General features: G+C 37.7%; 1 protein-coding gene across 6 annotated transcripts in view; it reads left to right on the top strand.

Annotated features, from left to right (window-relative positions):
- Positions 1-26,453, top strand: part of SBF2 (SET binding factor 2) — a 234,905-nt gene that overhangs the window by 127,484 nt on the left and 80,968 nt on the right. For all 6 annotated transcript variants that reach the window (XM_033062209.2, XM_033062207.2, XM_033062210.2 and 3 more), the window contains exons 7-16: positions 4,016-4,148; positions 5,181-5,289; positions 6,729-6,842; positions 7,632-7,709; positions 10,023-10,136; positions 10,661-10,789; positions 11,560-11,658; positions 13,870-14,074; positions 16,841-16,950; positions 18,443-18,592. In XM_033062209.2, coding sequence (XP_032918100.1) covers positions 4,016-4,148; positions 5,181-5,289; positions 6,729-6,842; positions 7,632-7,709; positions 10,023-10,136; positions 10,661-10,789; positions 11,560-11,658; positions 13,870-14,074; positions 16,841-16,950; positions 18,443-18,592 — 1,241 coding nt within the window. The remainder of the gene's footprint in view (positions 1-4,015; positions 4,149-5,180; positions 5,290-6,728; positions 6,843-7,631; positions 7,710-10,022; positions 10,137-10,660; positions 10,790-11,559; positions 11,659-13,869; positions 14,075-16,840; positions 16,951-18,442; positions 18,593-26,453) is intronic.

Here is a 26,453-nt window from a genome sequence, read left to right as displayed (position 1 = left end):
TGTCTATTAAGCTTTTTCTTGTGTCTAGTAATTCAAGAATGGCATATTGGCATAATAATGTATTCAATTAGTTGAGTTTCTGAATCTATGTGTATAACTCTTTACAAAAGTCTGAAGAAGCAAGTGGTAATACTCTGATTTCATGCAATATAGAAGACAGTAACTTGTCAAGTAGACTTTGTACTTGGTGTTTTTTTTAATCATGCTTAAATAAGTGCTTAAATTCTAGAACAACAGGAAGCAGGCAGTATGATACATTTGTTGATGTAGGATGTCAGATAATTTAGTACAAATTACAGATTCTTTAAATACTTGAAAACAGTGAAGGTCAGGAAGCCTCCATTCAAATTTTTCCAGCGTATGTATAATATTTTACAGGATGTCTGTCTGTAGACTGTAAAAGAGTAATCTGTAAAAATCAACTTGTTTGTTGTTTTTCATGTTGTCTATTTATGCCCTGACAAATGAGCATCGGATGCAGTGTGGAGTCTGCAGAGCAGCAGAGGTTCAAGGTTACAGCCAGACACGATTGTGTCTTGCAGCACGAGGAAACTGGGCTCAGGCTGTTATTTGGAATGGCTTGTTTTTGGTAAACAACTTGGAAGGCTTGAAACAACACCTTGGTGGCTTCCTCAGACAACTTAATCAATGACTTCAATGGTTTAGAAAAGGAGAGTAATCAAAAGTCCTACTATTTATAATTTGAGTTTGTCAGATGAAAGTTTCCCTCGCAGTCATTATACTGCTGATATTCCTGAAAAGTTACATTTCAAAGTATGTGTGGAGCAATAATTTTATATTGAATCAGTGTCTGTCATCTTGAAAGTGAGAAAATTCCCGATTAACTGTCTGTATTTCCCACTTTATTTTGTATTTTATATTTTTCTGTATTGCATATGGGGCATTTAGAGAAAGAAAGAAAGAGGGAGAGAGAAGGAAAACACTGGTGCAAAGCAGCTCTGTGGGCTCTACACGTTTTTCAGTCAGTGGAAGTGGTTAGCCTGGGTTTCATTGTCCAAGTGTGTTAGATGCTTTAAAGTTTGGTCTTTTCCAGAAATGCAAGTAAAGCTGTGTTTTTCTCCAGCTCAGCACAGCTGAGGCTGCATCAGGTGCATTCATATCACAGTAAACATTTCAAGTGCACCTTCCATGACCACTTAGAATGTAGTGAATATCTGGGAGACCAACTCCCAGAATGTAGTGAAAATATGTTTGCAGTTTGTATTCTGCTGTGGGACATCAAGTTTATCTGTGGGAAATAGTTGCTGAAAGTAGTAATTTAAATATCAGTTTCTGCTGGTGCTGATTGAGATGTACTGACAAATGCCTTTGTGGAGTACAAACTGAAGCTTGATCTGTGGCCACTAAAATGCAGCAAAACCAGACTTAATTTCCCTAGTGAAACTCTGAAAGCCTCACAAACCATACCATCAGTGCGAAGTAATTGAAATAAACTGTGTGTTCCATTGACTGGACATCCAGAACTCTCTGTAAATTGAAGATGCTGACAAAATCCATTTCTTACAGTGGTAAAAAAAAGACAGACAGTGGTAAAAAATAATCAGACATACAGTTTAACACTATGCAGGAACATGAAGATGACCTTTATTATTTATTCAGAAGTGTAACATTTTACTAGTCCCTAAGAGAGACTGTGGTCTACAACCACTGTTTGAATACTGTGAAGTACCTGCAGGTGATCTCTTTATACATAAGCAAAAATCTGATTTCCCCTTCATTTACCTTTCTTTGTTAGTAAATTTTTTGCAAAAGTGTTCAGTTGTTATGTAGTCTGGATAACTGCATTTTGTTTTGGTGTCTGATGAGGAAGCCTGTGTTCAGAAGAGATCTGAAATTAAAAAGGCTAACACCTTTCAAAGGTGTTAGAAATTAAAATACTCCTTCTAGACTCTTGAATCATCATAATACAAAGCAAAATAATATCGCTAAAAAGGCTTGGTTTTGTCACAGCTTGGTTTCCACTGAAACCTCTACAACAGTAAATGAATTTTCTAATTATTTCCAAAACAAAGTTTGAAGTCAGTGGCATCCAGAAAATATTTTAGAACTCTTACCTTTCATAACTCAAATTTGGGTTTTGAGATGTGCAGAATGGAAAACCGTCTCTTTCAAGAATTTTCAATTATGGGTATTTTGATGACATGAAGAGCTTTTTTAGAATATTTCATTGTACAAAATGTTTTGAATATTTGTGAGGTTTTTTGGTATTATCTTCCTCAGTAATACCTACTAAAACATTGTGGGGTTTTAGAGCACTGTTTGAGAATCTTTCTATCTAATTGTAGGAAAAAATTGTCAGATGTTTAAAAAATATTAATTCCTAGATGTCTTAAGATCTTTGGTGTGGAATGAAATAGAGTGAGAAGCCCCATTGAAAACAAAACCTTAGTTTAAAACAAAAAGTATACTCCAAAATATTCTGTAAAATTTTCTGAGAAAGGAACAAGGGTGGTTTTGCATAAAAGGGGCACTTTGAGTTTTTAAATTTTTACTGAGATTTTTTTTCTAGCAGGCAGCAGTTTCTAACCTTGTGTTTGAATATATTCGTACCCCTTGTGTACACACAAGCAAGGAGACTATTTCCAGTTACCTTCTAACCATTCACTGCTGGCTGCCGTTTCATTCACGTGAGGAAACAAATTAGACCTTTTATCATCACCCTTACTTTGTGTGTAACAAAGCAGTTTGTTTTCTACTAGTACAATATTAACTATACCACTAATAATAATAGCAAACATTTGCAACAGTAATTCACTCAGCCTTTTAAAAAAGTCTTCTATCCTCATTCCTCTCAAGCCTTTGGTTGTGTGAGTTCTGTAGGACTCTTGGAGAATGCAGTTTGGAAGCATAAACTGTCATGTTGTTGTTGGACATTTTCATCCTAGGAATTAAGTCTTCTTTTTGTAAGCAACCCTCTCCAAATCCTTGTCCTGCTGTGTTTATGAGCTGAGCTTTACTCCAGCCAAGGAAATTTGCATACATTGTGGAAGAAAAAACATTTGTCAAATCATGCAATAAAAATTACTTTTAAACCCCGAAGTGCTAATTATCATATGAAAATAGTGGCTCTCTGTAGTCACACTTCTTTTTGGGGACATTATTGCAAGATAAGCAGCAGCTTTGGGAAGGTAATACAGGCTGTCTGACTGATAACACAAGCCATGTCCTCAGGGAAACATCATACATTCCAGCATATTTCAGGAAATTTCATAAATTTCAGCATATCTCATATGTGTCAGGCATGTCTGCTTCTCAGGATGGGACTTTTTTTTTAAAAGGAAATATATTTTTGGTTTTCCCTCAAAGCACGTGGCTTTGTCTCTTAGGTAAGTTGTACTGTCTTAAAAAAGCCCCAAAACCATCCCATCATCAGATTCATGAGTCTTACTCTAAATCTAATGGGGCTTTTTAAAACATTCAGATCTTCCTTTAAGTATCTTTCTCATGATGAATACTCTCTTACTGCCCTCTTTTAACCTCCTGACTTCTAGATTGCTCTCCATGGATGAGGTATAAATGTATCCACTAGGAATCTTTTCATTTTCTTTGGAACTTGGCAGTATGATTCTATTTTTTTTTCCCCTGCTTGGAGATACAAAATAGGTTTAGAAGTTAAGCCTGGATCAATGACCAGAATTGAGTACTGGATACACAGAAGGCTGTGCCGAAGATGCACATAATACTGTTTGGAGTAATTATTAAGCATTGCTGGGATTTGTGCTGAGAAGTGGAAATCCTTGCAAGTGGTATTGAAAGGGAGATGTAATACAGGATATCTGAAATGTAGGAATACATTCAGATAGTATTTTAGCAACCTGAAAAACAAAAGGAAGCTGCACTAGTCAAATAAAAGGTAGAGAAACTTGGAATTTGGCAATTTATGTGTTTATCATTTGTTTTTTGAAAATTCCTCCAGAAAATGGTGCATTTTTGTGTAATTTTGAAAATTTTGGCATGTTGTTACAATTCTTTCTTATTATTTTATTTTTTTAAGGAATCCAAAATGTACTCAGCTTATTCTGTGCCGTGCTTACAGAAAATAAGGTTCTCTTTCACTCAGCAAGTTTTCAAAGGCTCAGTGATGCCTGTAGGGCTCTCGAGTCTTTGATGTTTCCCCTCAAATACAGGTGAGTTAAGTTTGGATTCTTTGAACTCCTTAAGTAGTTTTATAACTAATTTTTAAATTTTTATTTCAAATATAATTTGTTACAAAAACAAATTGCATTTGTTTTTTGTTTGTCCCAAACAAAAGGAGTTTTGCTATATTTATTCTAATAAGCAAATCTATTAATGATGATATATGCAAATCCTAGTGTGTACACATCATTAATAAAAATCTGGTTGCATTGTGGCAGTGGAAACAGTTAAGGGAGAAATATTCTACCTGCAGATCTAGGGTAGAAACTCTACTCACGACCCAGAAGATTTTGTGGCTCAAAGGTAGCAGCTACTTTAGAGTGCGTCAGTTTTAAATCACATACAAATGTCCACCAGAGAATGGATTTAAGTCAACAGACTGATCCTATCTAAAAAGCCACAGAGGGATCCAGATTTTTGAAATGGAAAACTTAATGTCAATTAATTTGTTTTTTACTTAGGAAGAAGACATCTAATTCTGATCCATCTCTTTCAAACTCTGCTTGTATTTCAATAGCTTGTTTTATTTAAAATATTTCAGAGATTGGTTTCATTACAGTATAGAATAAGAAGGAAAAACTGGAAATTGAGTTTTGGAATAAGTTTCCAAATGTTTAACTAGCAATGAATTTAAACTTTTAATAACTATTAATTAGGTGTAGAAATGCATTGATCAATTTAGATCCAGCTCTTGACGTTGTTTTGATGAATACATCGTGTTTTTTTAATTCTCAAACCAAGTAAACAATATCTGAAATAGTGTTCTATGCATAATGCTTAGTTCTTATTTCAATACAAAACCAAAATATTTCCTTTATAGACTTCTTATTAATGATATTTTACAAAAGTCTGAAGTGTAGGTACATGGCCAAAAACTAATCATGTTTTTAAAATGAATGTATTACCTATAACTTTAGCATCCCTGATTACTAACAGGAAGTTTTTTTTTTTAAAGGAAAAAGTTGCCTTATGCAAAAGGGTAGTCAGAAGCTTTTATTCTATTTCATTTCTTCTTTTCACAGTTATCCCTATATTCCAATTCTTCCTGCACAGCTACTGGAGGTTCTCAGCTCCCCAACACCTTTCATCATTGGGGTCCATTCTGTCTTTCGCAATGACATTCATGAGCTTGTGAGTATTTGTGCCCACTCACAGTCACAGGGCCTGCTTGGGTGTTTGTCTTGGTTTGAAAGACAGGGGTCTGCTAAGGAAGGCAGGAGCCTCTCTTGAAATGGAGAATGTAAACCCCCTCCCTCCAAATTATTACAATTTTGAAATTAAGGGGCTCTCAGGCAAAGATATGGGAATTAGGAATAAAAGTTCTTTATTAAGGAAATTAAAATAGAAATACAGTACTACAAAGAACAAACCCAAAACACAGAGAGTACAGCGTGACACCCCGTCATGCAGGGTGTTGGTAGCAGTCCCATTAAATGGTGGCTGCATCCTCCTGCAGTGACAGATGTGATTCAGTTGAAGCAGTGCTCCTGTAGAAGGTGCAGTTTTCTTCCAAAGGTCCACTGATGATGTGGAAAGGTCTGGTTTTCCTCTGGGATCCAGTGCTAAAAGGCTGCTTTGATGTTCCAAATCCCAGTATTTATCAAGGTAGGAAATGCTTGGCTCCTGCCCTTGGCTGGAGCATCTCCCAATGGAATGAAGTAATTTTATCATACAGTGGGACTCAATGGGCCATCAGCAGAAAATAACTCCCTGGAGGAAGGATGTGCTGTGAAAAGATAAAGATGACTGCCCCACCTGGTTTTAACAGATAGCCCATTAGCAGAGAATATCTCCCACAGAGATAAGGATCACTGCCCCACCTGGTTTCAGCAGGTGGTGATAGAATACAGACTTTTGGTTACATCCTGTATTGCAAACCAAGATAGTGTTCAGCTGCTGAACATTTCTGAGTAGTGCTCTGGAGATGGCTGTATGAGTAATCCACATATGTCCCAAATATTCCTGGAAGAAAGCAAGGCAAGACAATCAGGAGAAGAAAAAAGAGAAAAAACATCTTTTTTTTTTGGTAAATACACTGAGGCTGTCCAGTAGAGGGAAATTATTTGATTCTAGTGCAGGCGGGGAAGGAATGGATCCATTTCTGGCTTTGTTATCTATTTGTCCTGAGTTTGAGCAATTCACTTAGGATTTTCAACTGTATTCTCAATGTTTTATTTTACTCTTTTGGAGTATATGCTTGGAGAAACTGAACCAGGGTTACAAGAGGTGCTTAGAAATGTGAAATTTTACTTCTAGTTGCCCTCACTGTGTTCCTTTGCAAACAACCTATTAGATATCTCATGTCTCTGAACACAGACCTGGAACATCCAGAAACAAAAGTAACTTTTGAAAGTTTAGCCTAATTTCATTTTCTTTGGTTTAATTTCATTTTTTAGGGCTAGATTCAGTAATAGGAAGTATTTGTAGTATTTCCTGTATCACAAACATTCTGTACATTAAAGTTGGTACTGTTTTGGGTTTTTTTTAACTTATGTGCAGAAATTTGAACTGTTGCGGTTTTTTAAGCTGTGCTCACTGTTGTATGCACTTCTATTATTTGTCCCTTACAGTTAGATGTAATCATAGCAGACCTGGATGGAGGAACAATTAAAATTCCTGAATGTATTCATCTGTCCCAGCTGCCAGAGCCACTGCTGCACCAGACTCAAATGGCACTTTCTCTGGTATGTTTGGATAAAATTCCTACTTTTCTCCCTCTCACCTATTTGTAAAGAATGAAAAATTCCAATATTAAGCTTTCAAGCACACTGGAAATTAAATTTAATAGAATCATTCATGCATTAGAGGAGTTTATTCTCTGTAGTTCAAGTTAATATCATCAGTAATGGAAATGTGAAATGTCTTTTCACTGTTCAAGAGGCAGAGATTTTTCCTTTATAATGACTTTTAATAAGAGTATTTGAGCAAAATTATTACTACTCAGTTCTGCTGCCTTTCTGTGTTTAGAAATTAATTTCAACTGTGAATTTTCTTGAAATTTAACAAATTAATAACCCTTTAAATTTTATTTGTGTGATGCCTCTGTTTCAGAATTAAGGAATGATGGGTTCTACTTTAGGAGGTTGCTATAAAAAGTACATCAATTTGTCTTTTTGCTGTCATTGTAATAAATTAGAAATCACCTCATTTGGAGGCTTCTGAGCAAATCTTACCTTTAAACAGAAGAATTTTTAGTCTTGTTAATCTGTTTCAGCTGAATTAACTCTAAAATCCCTAATGATATTGATCAGTTTCATGGATTGTGATAGGGGTTTTTGATAAGTAACTCGCATATTGAAACTTGAAGCTGAGAAGTTAATTCCATCTTTATTTCCATACAGTCTTCACAATTTAACTCAATTTATTACTTGAGGTATCCAATATTAATGAATATTAATTTGAGAAAGAAAAACAAAAATATCTTTTTCTCAACAAAATGAAGGAAAAAAGATTATGTTTTCAAAATTCTCTAGGTTTTGCATCCTGATTTGGAAACAGCAGATTATGCATTCCCTCCCCCCCGAACAGCTTTATCACACTCAAAAATGCTGGTAAGATTTCTGTGTTATTTTCTGTGTCTGTCATAAGTGGAAAACTGTTGAAATTTTAGACTAGCTTCCTTTTATAAGAATTTGTTTTTCCACATACTTTATGGTATTATTGGTGGAGTAAAGAAATGCATTTTGCCCTCTAATAGCATTCTGATGTGTTAGAAGTTTTATAAAATCCAAAAGCTAGTTCAATTTAAGAACACACATTGGGGCTTTTTGTGTAGATCTATTTGAAAATGTGAAACTCTTAGGTGGTATATTTGTTATACTTATTTCTTGCTTTAAGATTGGGATTTTCCATTGTTGAAGACAGGGAATGTCATCCAGACTTCATCTAAACTAATGGAAGAATTCAGCTAAGATCTCACTTTGAATAAGGAAGTTCTCATATTAATATAATTTTGTATCAAAATAAGAATTTTGTTACATCTGAAAGAAATTACCAAGTTTTCAAGCAGTCAAAAAAGTAAGGGCACAAATGTACCTGCTAAAATCCTAGAAAGCAGCAGAAAATGAGCATATGTCAGTGAAGTGAGCCATACAAAATTTAAGTTAAAAATAGAGCAACATTGATTATGTTCCAGTGAAGAAAAAACAGCCATCTAGTAAAATACTCCAATAATATATTCCAGCTTTTATATCATCTTATATATTCCTTTTCCCTTTAAAAATAAATTTCAGGCTGCAGTTGACTGAGGTTAGATTTGCTTGTTAATTATCTGATCAGCTGATACCTGATAGTAAACATTCTTTGCTGTGTGTAACAATTACAATTAGAGTTTGCAACATAACAGCATAAAACTTGAGGTCATAAAGCAATTTTTGGGACCTCGGTTTTTTTGACATGGCTGCTGAGATTAAATGATAGAGTGGCCCAGGATTTGATGTCAGTCTTTAGTGGCATCTGGGCCAGGTGGAGATGTCACTGCCCTGAGTCTGCCGCAGCTGGTCACATCATTTCCATTTATCTGGTGGTGTGTATGTAACCACTCCTTTACTCAAATAAATAAACCAGGACTTTAAAGCCCTACTATTTTGAACTTTTTGAAGTAACTCTGGCTTGTTTTGGTGGCAGAAGGTTTGCAAGTGAAGATGTGAGTTTGAAGAGACCTGGAGCAGTCTACTCATCTGGCAGAGCTGCAGCTGTAGTGGGATGCTCAAAGCCTGGATCCTCCAGGAGCAGCAGCAGTGCCACCTTAGGCTCCTGTTAATCCCCACTGCCCCTGCCCACCCTGAAGACACTGCTTGTGTAGTGCTTCAAAGCCACACTTGTTTTAAGGAATAAATCCAGGCTAAAATAACCTTTTTCCTTTATTTGCATCAGGATTCTCTGATAGCAGCTCATTCCTGTAGTTCACAACATGAGCACCCCTCAGCCGCTCTGGCTTTGCCCAGAGCCTGTGCTGCAAGCAAAGGAGAGATCAGCAGGGCTGAGGGGTGACTGTGCACAGGATCTGCTGTGGCCATCTGAGCACAGGGCAGGGGAGCTTGGTGATCTTTCATTAGTGTCTTTTTTTATTAGTGTCTATCTTCTTTTTCCCTCTGCCTTCAGTCAGAGTCAGGATTGAAGCATAAGAGAAGAAGTTTCGTGTTTGGACCCGGTTGTTTATTAGTTCTTATCCATAGCACAGTGAGTGCTACAGCACCTCTAGCTAGCAAGCTGAAAGTGAAAAAATGGAGCTGGATCTCACTCGTTACAAGGTCTTTCAAAGCCAAACAGCCCAGTTAAAAGCTAACACATATTGATACCATTGACCCAATGGCCAAACAACCATGACCTGCAATGCAGCACTTTCAATCCAACCAAAAACTGCTACCTAAAACCAAGAAGAAGGAGGAACAAGAAAGAAGGAAAAGCCAATGCCCCAAAACCTCCATCTTGTCCCATACCTATTACTATAAACTAAAACCCCAAATTCCAAACACTTCACCATGTGATATAGCACAATTCTGTTCAAACTACACACCAGTGACTCCAACTCCGTCACTCAAATTTGGAAGCCTTCTCCAAGGCCTCAAGTCAAAATCAGTGTTCTTTTGGGGGTCAGTGCCAGAGGGCACAGAAAGTTCAAAACTCCCAGGCTTCAGGTTTCCAACAGTCTTCAAGGTCCCTTCCAGCCCCAGCCATTCTGTGAGACAACCTCATACCTGTACAAATATCTCTGCTTCATGTGCTGCACTGCTACACTCATGAATCTGTTTCATACAGATTCATACAAAGTGTGGAGAAATTTCTCCTACAGATTTATGCAAAGTGTGGAGAAATCTAGCATACAAGGGTGTTTTGACAGCATATTCCATTACTGCTTCCAGGACAAAGAGGTGCGAGCAATCTTCCTCAGGCTGTTTGCGCAGCTTTTCCAAGGATACCGGTCATGTCTCCAGCTGATCAGAATTCATGCTGAGCCTGTCATCCACTTCCATAAGGTAAAGGAGGAACAGTTCTGTGTATTTATGGTATTCCTTTGTGCCCTGTTATTCCCACAAACCTGCTTTTTGAACAAGTGGTGAAGTTTAAAATGTAAATAAAATTATCTACATGTGATAAGCACATCATTTTGGCATAGCACAATATCAGTGTGTTTTAGTGGGACTAATTGCAGGGACAGGACAGAAATATACAACTAAGTTAACACTGAAATTTAATACAAATAAACGTTTGAGGAATCACTGTGGAATTTTGAAAACCTCTGTATGTAATAACTTGCTTGAAGGTACTAGTTTTCTCTTTTATTACCTGTGAGATTTAAAAAATGTGTGCATCAAATTTCCAGTTGTGAAGTTAGGTATGGAAGGATACTATGTATAGTAAAAAATTTAATCAGAAAGTACCACTTACTAGTATAAGCTGATAGGCTGGTGAAAATGCTTAACTAGTACGTAACAGTTGCTTGTAATTGTAATTTTGATGCTGATTTTAAAAGGTGCAATTTTTTCTGTCTTTGTTGCAGGCAGCCTTCTTGGGCCAGAGAGGCTTAATTGAGAATGACTTTCTCACCAAAGTCCTCAATGGAATGGCATTTGCTGGCTTTGTGTCAGAGAGGGGTCCTCCCTTCAGAACCTGTGATCTTTTTGATGAGGTGAAAAGTGTTTCTGTATTCCCAAGTAAATTGCAATTTACTGTGATGTTTCAGCATGGGAAAAACTACTGGAATGCTTCTGAATCCCCACTGTTTATTATATCAAGTTTACATGAATCATCTCAACTCCTGTTTTCTGCTAAGGAGATATTTCTAGCTTACTTCCATAAAATTATACCCCCTCATATGTATGAAGTTAAATAGTTGCATAAACTTTGTTAATGCTGTTCCTGTTGACAGATCTGTAGCTTCATAATACATTGCATGTGCTAGTACAGAATTATTTTCAATAATTTAATTATATTCTCTGAAATGTTAACAACCTCACAGAGAAATACTGCATTAAATACCCAACAATGTAAACTAGGGTGAAAAAAATAATTTTAAAAAGCAATACCATAGTTTCACTGTGTTGGCTTTGAGTTGAATGTGGAGTAAAAATAGAGTGTTGTATTAATTCTGTGTTGTAGTACTAGTACCTCTGAGAAGCTTGGATTGAGGTATAGAAATGTGAAAAGCCTGTTTTATTTACATAGGACTTTCTGTTTGGTAACAAGTGCTGCATTGAAACTGAAAATATCTCATTTTCTAGAGCAAGGTGACATCACACATTTTTCAGTGTTCAGCTTTCTTTCCTTGGTTTCCATTTAAGATTAACTTATTAAAGATTCAATTTTAATTTAAACTTAAGTTATTTCATAACTTGAATAGGAAATATTTTTTTTAGTTGAATTATCAACAATTTTATTCTTTCTTCTTTTAAAAATAAGTTGGTGGCCTTTGAAGTCGAAAGAATTAAAGCTGAAGAGGGCAATCCTCCAAAAATGATAAAGCATGTTAGAGAACTTGCAGAACAGCTCTTCAAAAATGTAAGTTTACTGTACCTGCTGCATCTGTAGAATTGAGGTGGTAACATTGACAATTCTGATTTCTCAGATTGATCCAGTGTCCCGAAAATGGAAGTGACTGCTTGTGGTAATCATCATCTACATTATGGCATAAAACTTTGGTGTTTTAATGGTGAAGACCATTAAATTTGTACATGCAAAGGAAATTCAGTATGATACTATTAATTTATTAATGCCAATATTGATTTAGATATAACTCCAACTGTTTATGTTTTTAGTGTGTATTCTCATAAGGTCTGTAAACTGCTATTTTCTCTGCTGCAACCTATCCACCCAAATACATATTTTTCTTGACTCTCAACAGTTTATATAAAAATTATACATTTATAATGTATATTATATAATCTATACCATATATATATATAGAGTAGCAGTTATTTCCTACCTGTGTGACCCAGTGACCCTGGTTTTTGTGCTCAGCAAGCATTATTTCATTTTTTACAGCCTGTTTCTTGTACTCTTTAGGTTTCCTACGACTCCATATCCAGTTTAATTTTTGCCTTCACCTCGTTTATTTTACATACTACTTTTATAAAGTCTCTTGCCATTCCATTAGCTGGTTCTGAAATGTTTTTTTTTTTTTTTTTGTTTGTGGGTTTTAGATTTTTTGTTTGCTTTGAGGTTTGTGGGCTTTTTTTAGCATAAACTGATCTCCCTCCCCCTCACACTTCTGTGGTTATTCACACTCCACAGAGCATTATCTATTACACCATCAGCTGACACCTTTGCCACCCTTTCTTTTCTACATCCCACTTCCCCAAAACTGTGGTTTACATCTGCAATTCTGAAAAAACCCCACAAGGACTACCAAATGCTGCTAAGTTCTGGGGGTTTTTTTGTGTTTTTTCTGATGATGAGATTTATTTATACTACTGTGACTGACCTGCTCCTTCACTACCACTAAGTCAGTGACTTCACAGGAGCAAAGTCAATTACTTTGTGCCTTGAGAAGTCAGATTTTTAGTAGTTGTGCATGCACCTGTCTTTGACTAAATAGAGGTGATGGGTAACACTGCTTAAGCTGTGCCTAGAGCTGCCTGGTTTTAAACAGACTGCATGTTGTATTTTGACATCTTGTTTCACAGTTCTAATAATCATAATATTGTAGCTGTGACAATTTAGATACAAGGGAGAGAGACAAGGTCTGTTAGGGAGAGAAGATGTTTGCATGAGTCTTGCTGGTACAGGTGAAAAATCCAAGGCATTAGACCTTTAATTAACCCACTAGCATGTATATCTGACATAACATTTGTGATGTCCAAGATAAAAGTAACTTTTCCTGTGTATTGCCTCTGTACCTCTCCTCTCACTGAAATGGATGTTGGAACAATTATTCTCCTTTTCTGGCATTTTCTGGCCTCTCTCCTCTGTCACCCCCACCTCAGACTGAGTTGCCTTGCACTTCCTTGCTTCCCCTGGCATCTGCTGCTCTCATACCCCTGGATTTTTGGCTTGTTCCATTAAATTTTCCTTTGCAGAGAATGTGTGTGGCTAAGTGGCTGTTCTGTTTTGACTGCTATTTCTCAAGTTGATGCATTTGATCTCCTTGTTGCCTTTTGCTCCTATAAACAGCAGTATTAAGCTCCTGTTTACAAGTTTTCTTCCAAACTCGTTGTGCATTTACAAGACAAACCTCATTGATGGAGAGCCCTCTTTGGCAGTGATATGTTGCCAGTAATGAACATAGAGTCAAATTGGACAGCCATAAATTCAGATGTAATAAATGTAATAGCTTCAGAAGAAATGAATGAAGGTATAGAAATACCCTGTTCTGTTTGATTACTGCACCCCTGGAAATGTGAGATGTAATTCTGTGCAAGGTGGTAGATGGTCTCTAATGAAGAGCTTGACTGTCACACTGGTTTATAATAAAGTCCTTAATATTCATTAATTTGCATAAAATCAGCCTAAGTTAAGCAGGGGCTTTGTTTTGTTCTTGTTTTGAATTTTACACATTGACAAAAATAGTTTTATAAAAGCCTTTAAGAAAGTTGGGAATATTGAAGTTAATGAGTCAAGAGTGATCAGAATAGGAAACATTTTATTACTCATTTGCATTAGATATTTGACTTCTTAATCTTTCCAGGTGTGGGAGATTCTCCAAACGACAATGAAATTAGATGAGACAGGTGCTAACACTGCATAATGAATCCTGTGTGTGACCTTTTGCAGGAGAACCCCAATCCCCACATAGCATTCCAGAAGGTGCCACGGCCCACGGAGGGCTCTCACCTGCGCGTTCACATCCTGCCCTTCCCCCGCATCAACGAGGGCCGCGTGCAGGAGCTGCTGCAGGAGGGGCTGACCAGGAGTCAGGGAGCACCCCCTGCCACCCGTGGGGACAAGAAGTGCGTGGTTCCAGCAGGTCCCCCTGTGGGTATGTTCGCTGTTCCCTCTCCTGCCTGCTTCTCATGGATCATTAGCATGTGCTGGTCCCAATTTCATATTAATGTTGTATTTGTAGTGATCAGAGCTAAAGCACAAGAGATGAAGTTTTGCGTTCAGACTCGATTGTTAATTAATTCTTATCTATAGCACGTAGCACCTCTAGCCAACAAGCTAAAAGAGAGTAAAAAGGGAGCTGTGTCCTGCTTGTTACAAGGTCTTTTAAGGCCTCACGATCCAATTCAAAACTAACACCTCTATTATTTATTCTTGTGACCCAATGACCAAACACCTGTGACCCACAGTGCGGCACTTTCAATCCAACCTAAAACTGCTGCCTAAAACCAAGAAGAAGAACAAGAAGGAAGAAAAAGCCAGTGCCCCAGAACGTCCATCTTGTCCCATACCTACTACTATATACTAAAACCACAAATTCTAAACCCTTCACCATGTGGTATTGCACACTTCTATTCAAACTACACACCAGTGAACCCCAACTCCATCACTCAAATTTGGAAGCCTTCTCCAAGGCCTCAAGTCAAAATCAGTGTTCTTTTGGGGTTCAGTGCCAGAGAGCACAGAAAGTTCAAAACTCGCAGGCTTCAGTTTTCCAACACAGCAAACTCTGGGGTGTAGACTCCAGTGTTTGGCTTTGTAATTTTAAACGTCCTTTTTTTTATCTGCCTTTACTGAGAAGTCAAACATCCAGAGACTGGGGGATGTAACTACTAACTAAAAAAGTGAATTTGATCTGAATTAGATTTTGAGTTGAACAGTTAAACCTGATACTGTCTACTCAACCAGGGCTGTTAAATATCACCATAGGTCACTTGAAGCACTGGCTGAACCAAGCTTTGAACCATTTCAGTTCCTCTTTTGGTACCAGTGAAAGATGAGTAAATTACTGGAAAAAGGCAAAGAGCAAATGCAACATGTGTCTCAAAATAAATATACCTGTATTTAAGCATAAAGAGCAGATGTGGACATTGTAGACCTGTCAATTGAATTTCAGTCCCAAAAAGTTTTATTACTCCCAGTCATAGTCATCAATGTGAACATAAACCACTCTGGTTAGTAAACTTGCACGTAAAGTTGGCAGAGCTTGCAAAACTTTGGAAGATGGGATCGGAATTCAAACCCCTCTTTGAAAATTGGATATCTAACCACAAGACTCCATTGAATTCTGTTCTTCTCCATTGCTTTTCGTCAAATATGGTATGGCACTTGCCTAGGCAGGGTCGGCTGACTCGGCAGCAGTTCTTCAGAAATTAATTTGGGAACTTCAATGACTGCAGGGCAAACATGACCCAACTATATCAAGCTACTGCAAAAAAGCCAAACATCTTAGTAGGATGTGTAAACAGGAGCTCAGTCAGTGAACCCCATGGAGAAATCTCTTCATTGTGCTCAGTAAGACCTCAGCTGGAGTGTTTGTGTCCATTTTTGGACACTGGGAGACAGTCTCCGTTTTTGGTTCTGTTGGATGGAGTCCATAAGAATGCAACAGGAATGACCAGTGGTCCAGAGAATGTGACCTACAAGGAAAGATGGGGAGTTGTTTAGACTGAAAAGCAGGAGACTGAGGGGACACATAATAGCAGGCTTCAATTATACAAGAGGCAGTGAGAAAAAGAAGGGGAATAATCTGCAACGATAAGAAGTAATGGGTTTAATTGCCGCACAGAAATAAAGTTATTTGTCAGCAAGATGTGGTAAAATGAGGATTGTGAGGCAGTTCAGTGGATTTCTTGTGAAGCCACGGAGTCTCTCTTATCACAGAACATTGGGAACATACTAGACAAACATGAGAAATAACATAAATAGAGTTGATCCTGTCTAGGGACAGCAGGGTGAACTAGATGGCCTCTTGAGGTCCTGCCCTGTTTCTCTTTGGGTTTGTGCAAGAAGAGAATGAACTCTCTTCACCTGCCTTTGCTGTTGACTGTGTAATTGAATTTGGTATTGCAGAAAATTTAAAGGGTATGTGGTTGTGTTCTGTTGTCTTTCTTCAAAAGACTGGTTGCAAGAAAAGGGTTTTTTTACATAAGTTCATTTCTGTATCAAAGCAGGGGTTTACTGTTTCTTTTTCTGAGGAACAGCTTTCACACTTACACTCCCTGCTGAACTGTCTCTCAGAATCCTTATATCCAAGTAGCTCATTATTAGCTACTAGAAAAGCATGTCCTGAATTTAGATACTATTTATTTGATATTAAAGGGAACAAAAGACTGTTAGTTCTTGCCTTCTGAATTTTCTTGAAACATCAGGGCAAAACAATGCATTAAGAAAATAAAATCTCAGCAATGTGAAATCTAGATGAGAGAACAAGTTTGTCAGGTTTTATTTCATGTTGCAGAATTCTTGTCATGGCCATCTAAAAACAGTTATCTGCTGCTACGAAATATGCAAGGCTATGTAGCTCAGTGCAGAACACACACACATTTATTATTAATTTGTGTTTATTTATGTGTTTGATCATTATATTAGAGCTAATGATCTCTTTGTGCCTTTATGGGACAAAGAGAACAAATAGTTAAGAGAATCAACTACTCCAGTTAAAATTCAGAGCACTCTCCTCTTCAGAAGGTACAGGAAAACCAGAGATTTGGGATCCTGTGTTCCCATCTGCCTACAAATGGTATTTGCTTAACAGAATAAAGGGGAGGAGGTGGTAATTATTTTTTTAAAGACTTTTGGGATATTCTTTATGGTTCTTGCAGATTTTTCACAGATGTATAATCTTCTTTTTCTTTGTTAGTTTCCATAATGGAAAAAGGAAGCACAGTTTTCAACAGTGCTCAAAGACTGGAAGTTGTTCGAAACTGCATCTCATTCATTTTTGAAAACAAATTTTTGGAGACTGAAAAGGTAATAAAATGAAATTTTAATTCTCCCAAATTACTTTCTCTTCTGTTAATGAGCAAATGGAGACTGGCCTAATCACAAAGTACATTTTGAAGCCTTGTTTCAAATTCTAAGGATTATTTTGACCATTTAAATGAATGAAGTAAGCAATAAAAATAATCATCTAAATGCAATATTGTGTGTAATATGAGGCTAATGGATTTGAAAACCTGTTTCTAATCCTACATGAGAGAGTTGAAAGCTCTTTTTGCAAAATTTATTACTGTTATAAGTAGCATTGTCCACATTTTTTTTTTAAGAGGTGGGAGTATGTTGGTCTAGAGCATTAATTAGAAGGAATGCAAACAAAAGGCATACTTGTGCTTTGGTGTTTAACAACCAATGCTCTTTGGAAATTTTCAGCACAGTTAATTTTACTGGTTTTAAAAATCAATAATTTGATACAACTCAGAGATTAATATAAACATTTGGTATGTCTGTCTTCACTGAAATGTGCTAGTGAGTTTTTATCCTTGACATTGTTATTTTCTCTTCATTAAGAAGTTGCCAGGTTTTGTAGATTCTGTCCATAGAGTTTTTGGGTATTGATTGTTGAACAATCTCTCAAACTTAAAATGAAATCTAATTCCACATGTAAAATCATTTTAAGAAATTTTTTGATTTCTCAGGGAAGTATCACCTGTATATCTCTGATGCTGTGGAGATCAAGACGGAAAATGAGATATGCTTGATTTATGAGTTATGGTATCAAAATGCACATGGGGAAAGTCCTAAAGAAGTGTTTAACTCTTTAAAAGAGTTTTCATCCGAGCAAAGAACACAGTAATTTTTAACCTCATTCAACTTCCAGGCACTTGGGAAAGTTCAGTGTGTTTTTTGTCCCTCTCTGTGGTAGATTTTTCCTTAGCAGATAGGCTGCCTATCCTTACCTGGCTGTTACCTCAGCCTAAAGGACCACAGCTGATAATCACTGTTGTAGCATTTGCTGCATCTTTAAAACTTTGATATAAGTATTCTGTTGGCCCTGGTTTAGGATAAAACTGTGTGACAATCTAGTGGCCTCACTGCTATGAGAGCTATGCCACTTCTAAGCCCATTTGTCATTCATTGCTTATCACAAATTGTGCTGCTCAGCCTTGATAAGCAAACTCCAGCCCTGGCCTGGCTGTGCGGAACAGAGCACTTCATCCAAAATAATCCATTTCTAATTTCACATCCATTCAATGCCTGTCCATATGAAAGGATTTCTAGTTACAGGTGTAGGTGAGAAATGCTGTTTAGTGCATTTGGGGAAAAAAAAATGGGAAAAATGCAGTACTTGGTAACTCAGTGGTAAATCAACCATTATGTGAAAGTTTGGCCTTCAAGCTAATGGGTAATTTCCAGAGTTGTTCTTTGCTGTCTCTTGCTGTTTCCTAATAAAAAATGAATGCTATTCAGTATGAGTAGTGCCATTTGGTTTCACTTCCATAAAGCGAGATGTTGTTCTCTGCAGACCCTGCCTGCAGCTCTGAGAGCCCTGAAAGGCAAAGCAGCTCGGCACTGCCTGACTCAGGAGCTGGGCCAGCACGTGAAGGAAAACCGAGCGATCCTGGACCATCAGCAGTTTGACTACATTGTGAGAATGATGAACTGTGCTCTGCAGGTACAGCATGGCAGGGCTTTGGCCTTGGTTGTCTTTCTCTTGTTTAGCATTGGGATAAAAGTTAGTTAGAGGGTTGTGGAGAAGCAAAATAATTTATATTACTCAACCGTGTCCTATAGTGGTGTAGCAGATGCTACTTGATTGTGGATTAAAGATGTTTTGTTGTTGAAAGAATAAAATACAAAGCACTCAGACCTGTACAGATCTGCCTGATACGACAAGCAGAAAGCAAGCTGTTCCCATTATTAATAATTTAGATATAATTTAGTTTTGGTAGGTACTGAAATTATTTAATTTAATGACTTGAAGTGCTTTTTTTTAATGAGTGGGTCTTGGCTTTTCCAGGTCATTTTCAACCCAGAGTTCCTAAAATGTATATCAACCACTGCTCAGTTAAAAAATCCCAAAAGTTTATTTTCTTTGTTTAAACACAGATCTGCTTCTGTGGCTCATGGTGGCAGTTCTGCTTGTCACAGTGACATCTTTGTTTGTTAGAAACCCACTGCAAGTGTTTTCAGTGCATCTCCAAAGTTAATTCTACTGACAAATTATTGTGTGCTGAATAAGCCTCAACATATGATGGCAGCTACCTATGAAAGCAAAATATGTGGATGACTTCTTTTGGCTTTCATCTCAATAATTGGTCTGTTTTACCTTCACTTGTTCTCAATTCATCATCTGAAATATTTTATAGACTTACATGTTTTCAGTCTCTTGTCTGAGAATGTAGTGGTATTTTTATTAACTTGTAATGTGATCACATTTGGTTGTCATTTTTCTTTTGTTGACCCTTTCTAAGTTATTGTATCAAATTAGGGACTTGATGGAGGCCTTAGTATTTTAATCCCACTCTCCTCTAACCTAAAACCCACTGAAATGGTTCTGCAGTGATTTGAAATGGTTGACCCACATTTTTTAAAAGGTGAGTGCTAAATGCTGCTTTCACTGAAGTGTAGAAATAAATTAACATTGACTGAGCAAATGCCACCTCAGGTCACCATCAAATGCAAGTTTTGTTGTCTGTTACATTTCTTGTTTGTTCACAATAAGATATTTTTCTACTGTTGTGAAAGAGGTTCATCTTTGTCTGAGCAGTGTCTTAAAAGCAAATGGAAACTGAAGTTGACTGGCTGAAATTACACAGCACATAGAATCTGCTTTTTGACACAGGTCTTCACCTTTTCCACACCCTAAGTTTAGCTTTAGAGTTGGAAGAAAAAATGAATTTATCAGTGAAACCCTATTTCTCTGTCCAAAATTGTGACTAATGGAATATTGCACCTGCTGTGTATTCCAGAGTTAGAAATTTTCTTTCAACCCACAAAGGAAGATTGTATAGATGTGTCACAGATTTTACTTCTACTTTTTTGATCATTCCTGGGTTTAAAAAAAATCCAGATATTTTTAGACAATAGAAACAAAATACAAATCCCCTATATTTCCGTATTTTGAAAAAACGATATGAGAAAAAAATTAAGTTTGCTTTTTTGAGGAAAGAAATACTGACATCACCTTTTAATAAAATAATAAAAGCCAGTTCTACTCTGGAAGAAAAACTTTTTATCCCATCCCCGTGATTTGAAGGGCCAAGAAGGAGCTTAAGTTCAAGGAAATGAATGTGTCTGAAGAGTTACTGAGTTTAAAATAAGCTTGTTTTTCCTCAGTAAAACTAGCAAATGTAACTCAAATCATGCAGAGGAAAGAGATTAAATAAGGTGGAACAGTTTTTATGCCTTCCTCCCCAACAGTATTTTTGTATCTTTGAAAATACAAAATGAAAGTTTTCATTTCTCAGGAGTAAGTTGGCCAACATAAAAACATCTGAACTCCTGACACTGGGCAGTGAGTTAGAAGCAAGTATTTTTAACATCCTCTTTTATGACATATGAAATTATTTATTAAAATAAAAACATTATTTATAGTTTACCTGTGGATTTTGCTCAAGTGTGTTACTTGAAACAATGTGGAGCTTCCCTTTATCAATTCAAGAAAAAAGCACATTATCAAGAACTTAAATAAGTTTGCCCTTGCTGCAGTGGGACTCAGCAAGTCAGCATTGTGCTGTAGACACATGAATTCTGTTAGCTGCAGGTCATAAGACCAAGAAATTTAAGCAGTGTCTGTTAAAAGACACAAAAATCTAATTTAAGAAATGTGGTCTTAACTGGAGATGTAGGGAAGCTTTAGGGAAATACCACATTAATTATTGATGGGGTTTTTGGGGAGAGTCAGGTTGCAGTAGGGCTTTCAGACCTCACTGAACCACTGGACTTGTAGGAACTGCCTGAGTCTCATCACCAGATTTTTCTGTTAATGTTATTGCTCGTTCCCATTGGCTTCTGCACGATGCAAACTGAAATCCTGCTGTGGCTGGAGGCACAGGGAGGGTGATGCAAGAGCTGAGAGGAAGGGAAGGGAAGGGAATGCCCTGGCAGAGGCTGAGGATGGGCAGAACCTGGCTCCCTGCAGGACACACTGGGCTGAGTGGGGAGTGAGTGCAGCAAGCTCCAGTGCCATGGCTTGGGACACACCAGGCTCACCTGCTCATCCAGCTGGGAAATCTGATGCTCTGCAACCACCAAACCTCTGCCAATAAAGAGGTGAATTGTTGCAAACTCACCAAGCCAGCATTTTGCCACAGACACGTAAATTCTGTTAGCTGCAGGTCATTAATAATTTAAGTAGTGTCTTTTAAAAGACACAAAAACCAAAGAATTTTAAGAGGTGTGATGCAGCAAGTCAGGACTCAAGTGTTAAAAACATGCTCTTCTGTGTCTGAGAAGTCTTGACAACTACTGCTGCTGAAATAGAAATGAGAGAAGTATTTCTGATCAATTTGAGTTGTAGGAAGATCAAAATTACGTGGAGATTGTAATGGTCATTGATTAAAGCAGATACCTTCAGATGAGGGCAATGGAATCCCCAGCTACTTGCTTTTATCTCTGCTAGGAGTTGGCACTGACCACTTGCTGAAAATTTTGTCATGACATGAGTAAGACTTTTTCCCCTGACACATCATGTAGTGTGGCAAACGTTTAAATCAGCCTGACTCACCATGGTGTTTAATACCTTTGATAGAGGAGCAGAAGCATTATGTTCTGTTCCATATGCTATGTGATTAAACTACTGTTAAAAACCACCTACAGTCTTGTGAAAGCTTAATATATTAATTGACAATTTAGTTCATTCAAACAGATACCACTGCAGATAAAAATGTGAAATTATAGCTCTAAATATTATTTCTGTCATACTCACTTTCCTCTGCTGTGGTTACCTCAGAAAAAATTGCAGTTCCACATAAATTGCATTTTTTTCATTATTTATCTGTCATTATTTCAGATATTTTTCTTTCTGTTGTAATTTTCTGATATCTCAGAAAAAAATACTCAACTTTTTTTTTGAACTAGAAAGCCTTTTTTTAGCAGTGAAACACTTGTATGTAATTATGTTTTCAACAACACATTGTACTTTTAATATTTTTTCAGAAATCATGGCAGAAACAACCATCTCAAGGCTCAGTTTGCACACTTCTCCATTCATTTATTGCAGTTATGACTTATCCAGAATTTCGGTTGTCTCTCTAACTTTCCTCTGGCAGCAGCAAATGAACACTGTATTGTGAAATGTGGTTGCACTTAATTTGATAAAGTGGTAGTAAAAGCCAGAAGAGGCCTGAAATACGTTTTAGGGATGGTTTTTGATAACCTGAAATAGTTTTCATGTTAAAATGACATTCAAAGCAGTTTGCATAAAATATTTAACAGTAACAATGAATCTTCATAAGAAAACGTATTTCTGGGGAAAGATTCTCTTCAGACAGTGCAGGACTGTGAGACAGTTTGCATAAAATATTTAACAGTAACAATGAATCTTCCTAAGAAAATGTATTTCTGGGGAAGGATTCTCTTCAGACAGTGCAGGACTGTGAGACACCTTTGTTGTGTATTTGGAACAGATAAAACTTGTCATTTCTAAGGAAGAGCTCCAGGATGTTGTGGTACAACACTGTATATGATGTTGGTCAGTAACATTGCCTAACTGCATATTAATGCTTTTGTTTGGCAAATGTGATTCAAATTGGAAAACACATCTGCCCCGGATATCTGAATTCTTATTCTAAATGTGGTTAGAGCAGGGGAAAATGTGTGTAAAACTGATAAATACATAAATACTCTCTAAATTCTGGTCTTAAGCTATGGGGAAGGAGTGAGGTCTTCTTGTGATGTGATTTAATCTGACAAATTCATAGTCATCAGTACGGGTTTAGGACCTGCTCCAATGTCACATCTGTGTCAATGCACACATGGTGTGCCACTGGAACTGAGAGAATATCTTTAATAACAGCCTAATTAGTCATTGTTTTAGTGCTTTAGGTAGTTTCTGATAGATCACTGTGGCTTTCCATAGTGGCAATAACCAGATGTTTGTCTTTCAAATACATTATATTGGGTATTCTGGAATAAGTATACTTATAGTATACAGTATGAAACACAACTGAGTAGCAACCAGCACAAAATTTAAAATGTAACCTGTAGTAGGTTACAACAAAGGCACATCCGAGCCATCATCTGTTCTTCAGCATTGGCCAAAAGCAGATTTTACCTCTAGAACTTTGCTTGTGATTTTTCTGTATGACTTTAGTGTAATAAGGGCCTCTTTGTAGCACTTACTATGGAGTCTGTTGGGAAAGTAACTTTGATAAGCAAAATTGAAAACAGTGTCATTCTATAAATAATACTTATTTTCCTTAGGCAAGTAACTTTTGTATTATGTTCTGCCACCAGATAAAGTTTTAAAACCTATCAGTCAGTTTAAAACCTCTCAGAATTCAGAGGTTTGTGAATACTGTCCAATAACAAGAAAGATTTTATTATTCCTGAGAGAAAATCAACTCGGTGTGTGTGTCATATGATTCAAATTCTTGGCAATATGAAGGTTACATGAGCTAGCATTTCTCATATTTTATGTTGAAAACTATGTTGCTAAACATCTTTATTTTGGAGGGTTACAGTAGATTTGTCTCTTTTTGGACTTTTATTTCATGACCTGTCCTTTGTTACTCAGTTTGACTTGCATTCCTGGAAGCAGAGTCTCAGAATTCATGTTTGAAAAACAGCACCATTTAAAAATATTGAAAGATATTTTAAAGCTTACAAAATTGGACATGAATAGAAATCATGGGAGTTTATCAGGCTCACACTTACTTTGATTAATTCATCAGTTATTACCAGTTTGAACTTTCTCATCATGTTAGACATAGTAATGGTATTATTTGAGTGGGGGGGGGTGGGGTGGGAAATGGAGATTTCAGTGTTTAAGGCTTGGGTTTCAAGCTTCCAGGTTGAATTCTGTGTTGTGCTGAACATGATTTTGGTAGGGGTGTTTTTGGTCACATCATATGGTTTCTCTGATATGTGATTCCCAAAGAGTAGAAACAACAGCTTTATCATCCTGCTGACTTTTTAGGGGTTCACCTATAAAATTCTGGACTTAATAAGTTGATTTTCCTGAATCTTTCTGATCGTGTCTTTATCCCAAGAGATTGCACAGTGCCAGAATATTATTGCACTGATATTAAACTGATAGTGCTCACATAATTTTTCTAGAAAAAAAATGGAAGCACACTACGAAAGATTGTATTGTTGATCAGTTTTCATTTTTCCTTTCTTCACTCTGAGGAGCATGCTGTTTGTTATACTCATCCCATCTCAGAGGATGGCCACAGAGTCCTGGGAGAGTCAAGGATGTCTCTTTGTGAATCCCAGAAAACAGAGTTGCTTTCTTGGCAGGGCTGCCTCTGTGTGTCTGGATCATGGATTAGGGGTGTGTGTGTGTTGCTGTCATGGCACTGCCAGCTTCCCTACCCCTGCTGGAGGGGTTCAGTCAGCATTTCCTACACTACAGGTGTCAGGGGATGACCCCTTTGGCGTAGCAGTAACCATTCCTTGGACCAGGACTCTCCTGTGTAGGTGGCAGTGTCCAGGTAATTCCTTGGAGCATCCTTGGGGACATTAATGTGTGCAGTGCTCTTCCCAGCGAGGTGTCTGGCTGATTCTGCATGCGTGCCCAGGCCCCAGGGGAGCTGTCTCCAGCTGTGTTAAACTGCCTCTGTGGTTTTAGCAAGGATGGGTTTTTGATGACCAGGCAGCAGAAAACCATGGCTGCTTTTCACTCTGGGGCTGTGCCAGCAGTGCTGTTCAGGAATGAGCTCGTGTGTGGCAGGGAAATTCCTAAATTGCTGTTTTCCTGAAGACTTCCAAGACCCCCCTTCTGTTAATCTTGACTTCTGCATGGACCTGCCCTGCAGAACTATTGCACAAGACTGTTGCTAAAGAAAAGGAAAAGAGAGGGATTAACAGAAATGAGAGTCCCATGGCGTGCTGTCCATTCCTGCATCTGCCTTCAACTTCCCTCCTGGCTTCTGACCAAAACATGTGGTGTTCACACACTTCCTCCTCCCCTCCATGTGTACACATGTGCACATGCATACCAGAGCAGGTCCAGCCTTGCTCTAAGGGTCTTTGCTTAATGTTGTATAAAACTACCAAATGATAGCAGGGTGATGGTTTTAACGCAGAAATAAGCAGAGCTGCATGTGAGCAGTGGCCCCAGCAGCTCCTCGGGCTGGTTGCAGCTTTGGGGCTCGCAGGAGAATTTCCCTGAGCAGCTCCCTGGCATTGGTGAGGAGGGTGGCACAAACCCGTCCATTTCAGATGGGTCTGTGTGCTGTTGGGCAGCTGGAGCAGGCTTTACTCAGGCTTTACTCTCCATGGGTGTCTCCTTGTTGCTGGCCTTCTGTTCAGCCCTCTCACGTTTGCTGTTGGTGCAGGATGTGCTCCCCTGTGTTTGCTCACACACAGGTATCTCACTGAAAGCATGGAGCTCCTTGGGGTGTTGACATGGTGAGCTCTGAGTGCTCTGAAGTGATCATTACTGCTAATTGTGGCCTTGTGGTTCCCAAGTGTTCCTAATGACTCCGTGTTCTGAATATTTTTGGTCGTTGTGATGAAAAGCAGACGTGTTTGTACACTGCTCACTGCTGTAAATAAAACAAGGCTGGGTTAGGAATTGTGTTGTACTGCTGTGCTCCCCAGCCTGACTGGGAAAGAGGTGAACTGATGAAAGGTAATAAAAAACAAACCAACAAAAAGCTGGAAAGAATAGGCACTTTGCTAATATAACAAGCTATGTGCAATCAGTGACTTCTGTTTGTACAGGTTTTATATCTATAAAAATAAGGAAGTAACACTTGGGATTTTGGTTTTCTCTAAGATGTTAGGTATGTTTGTAAAGTGTATTGCAGTACAGGTCCATTATTCCCTGTAGGTATGTGTATAACACTCTTAATTGTGTGTACATGCACCTCATCTGCTGTGAGTGCCATTTAGTGTGTACAATAAATGGCAGAATATTGCATGGCATTGATTTGCTGTACTCATGCAGTGACTGTACCACTGTGGCCACATGTGTGCATAGTCTGTTTTTTGGAAAAGAAATTCCTGTGTGATGTAGTCTCTGATCTTCCTTTCCCTGCACTTCACCCTTCAAGTAGCTGGTGAGGCCAGGCAGAGAAGCTGCAGTGAGATCTCTGCAAGCTGTGCTGCCTTGGCCACCAGGAGAAACACACCAGATAGACAACTGGTTGTTGTTTTTATAAGGAATTTTATAAAGCTTCTCTAAGTGTTTAATTTACCTGAATTTGCATTAAAATGACTAATAGGTGCCTATTAGAGCCTCATTATTTTTTGCACACGATCATTTCTGAAGCAGAAAGAAGATGAAATATCCAAAATCTTCTAATCATTTGGTTGCTGTCATGTTTGCATAACCTTTGGTTTAAACAATTGGGATCTTGGCAGCT

Source organism: Catharus ustulatus, chromosome 6, assembly GCF_009819885.2.
Source record: "Catharus ustulatus isolate bCatUst1 chromosome 6, bCatUst1.pri.v2, whole genome shotgun sequence".
In the NCBI taxonomy this organism is placed as follows: domain Eukaryota; kingdom Metazoa; phylum Chordata; class Aves; order Passeriformes; family Turdidae; genus Catharus; species Catharus ustulatus.
This window is presented reverse-complemented; position numbering and strand designations above follow the sequence as displayed.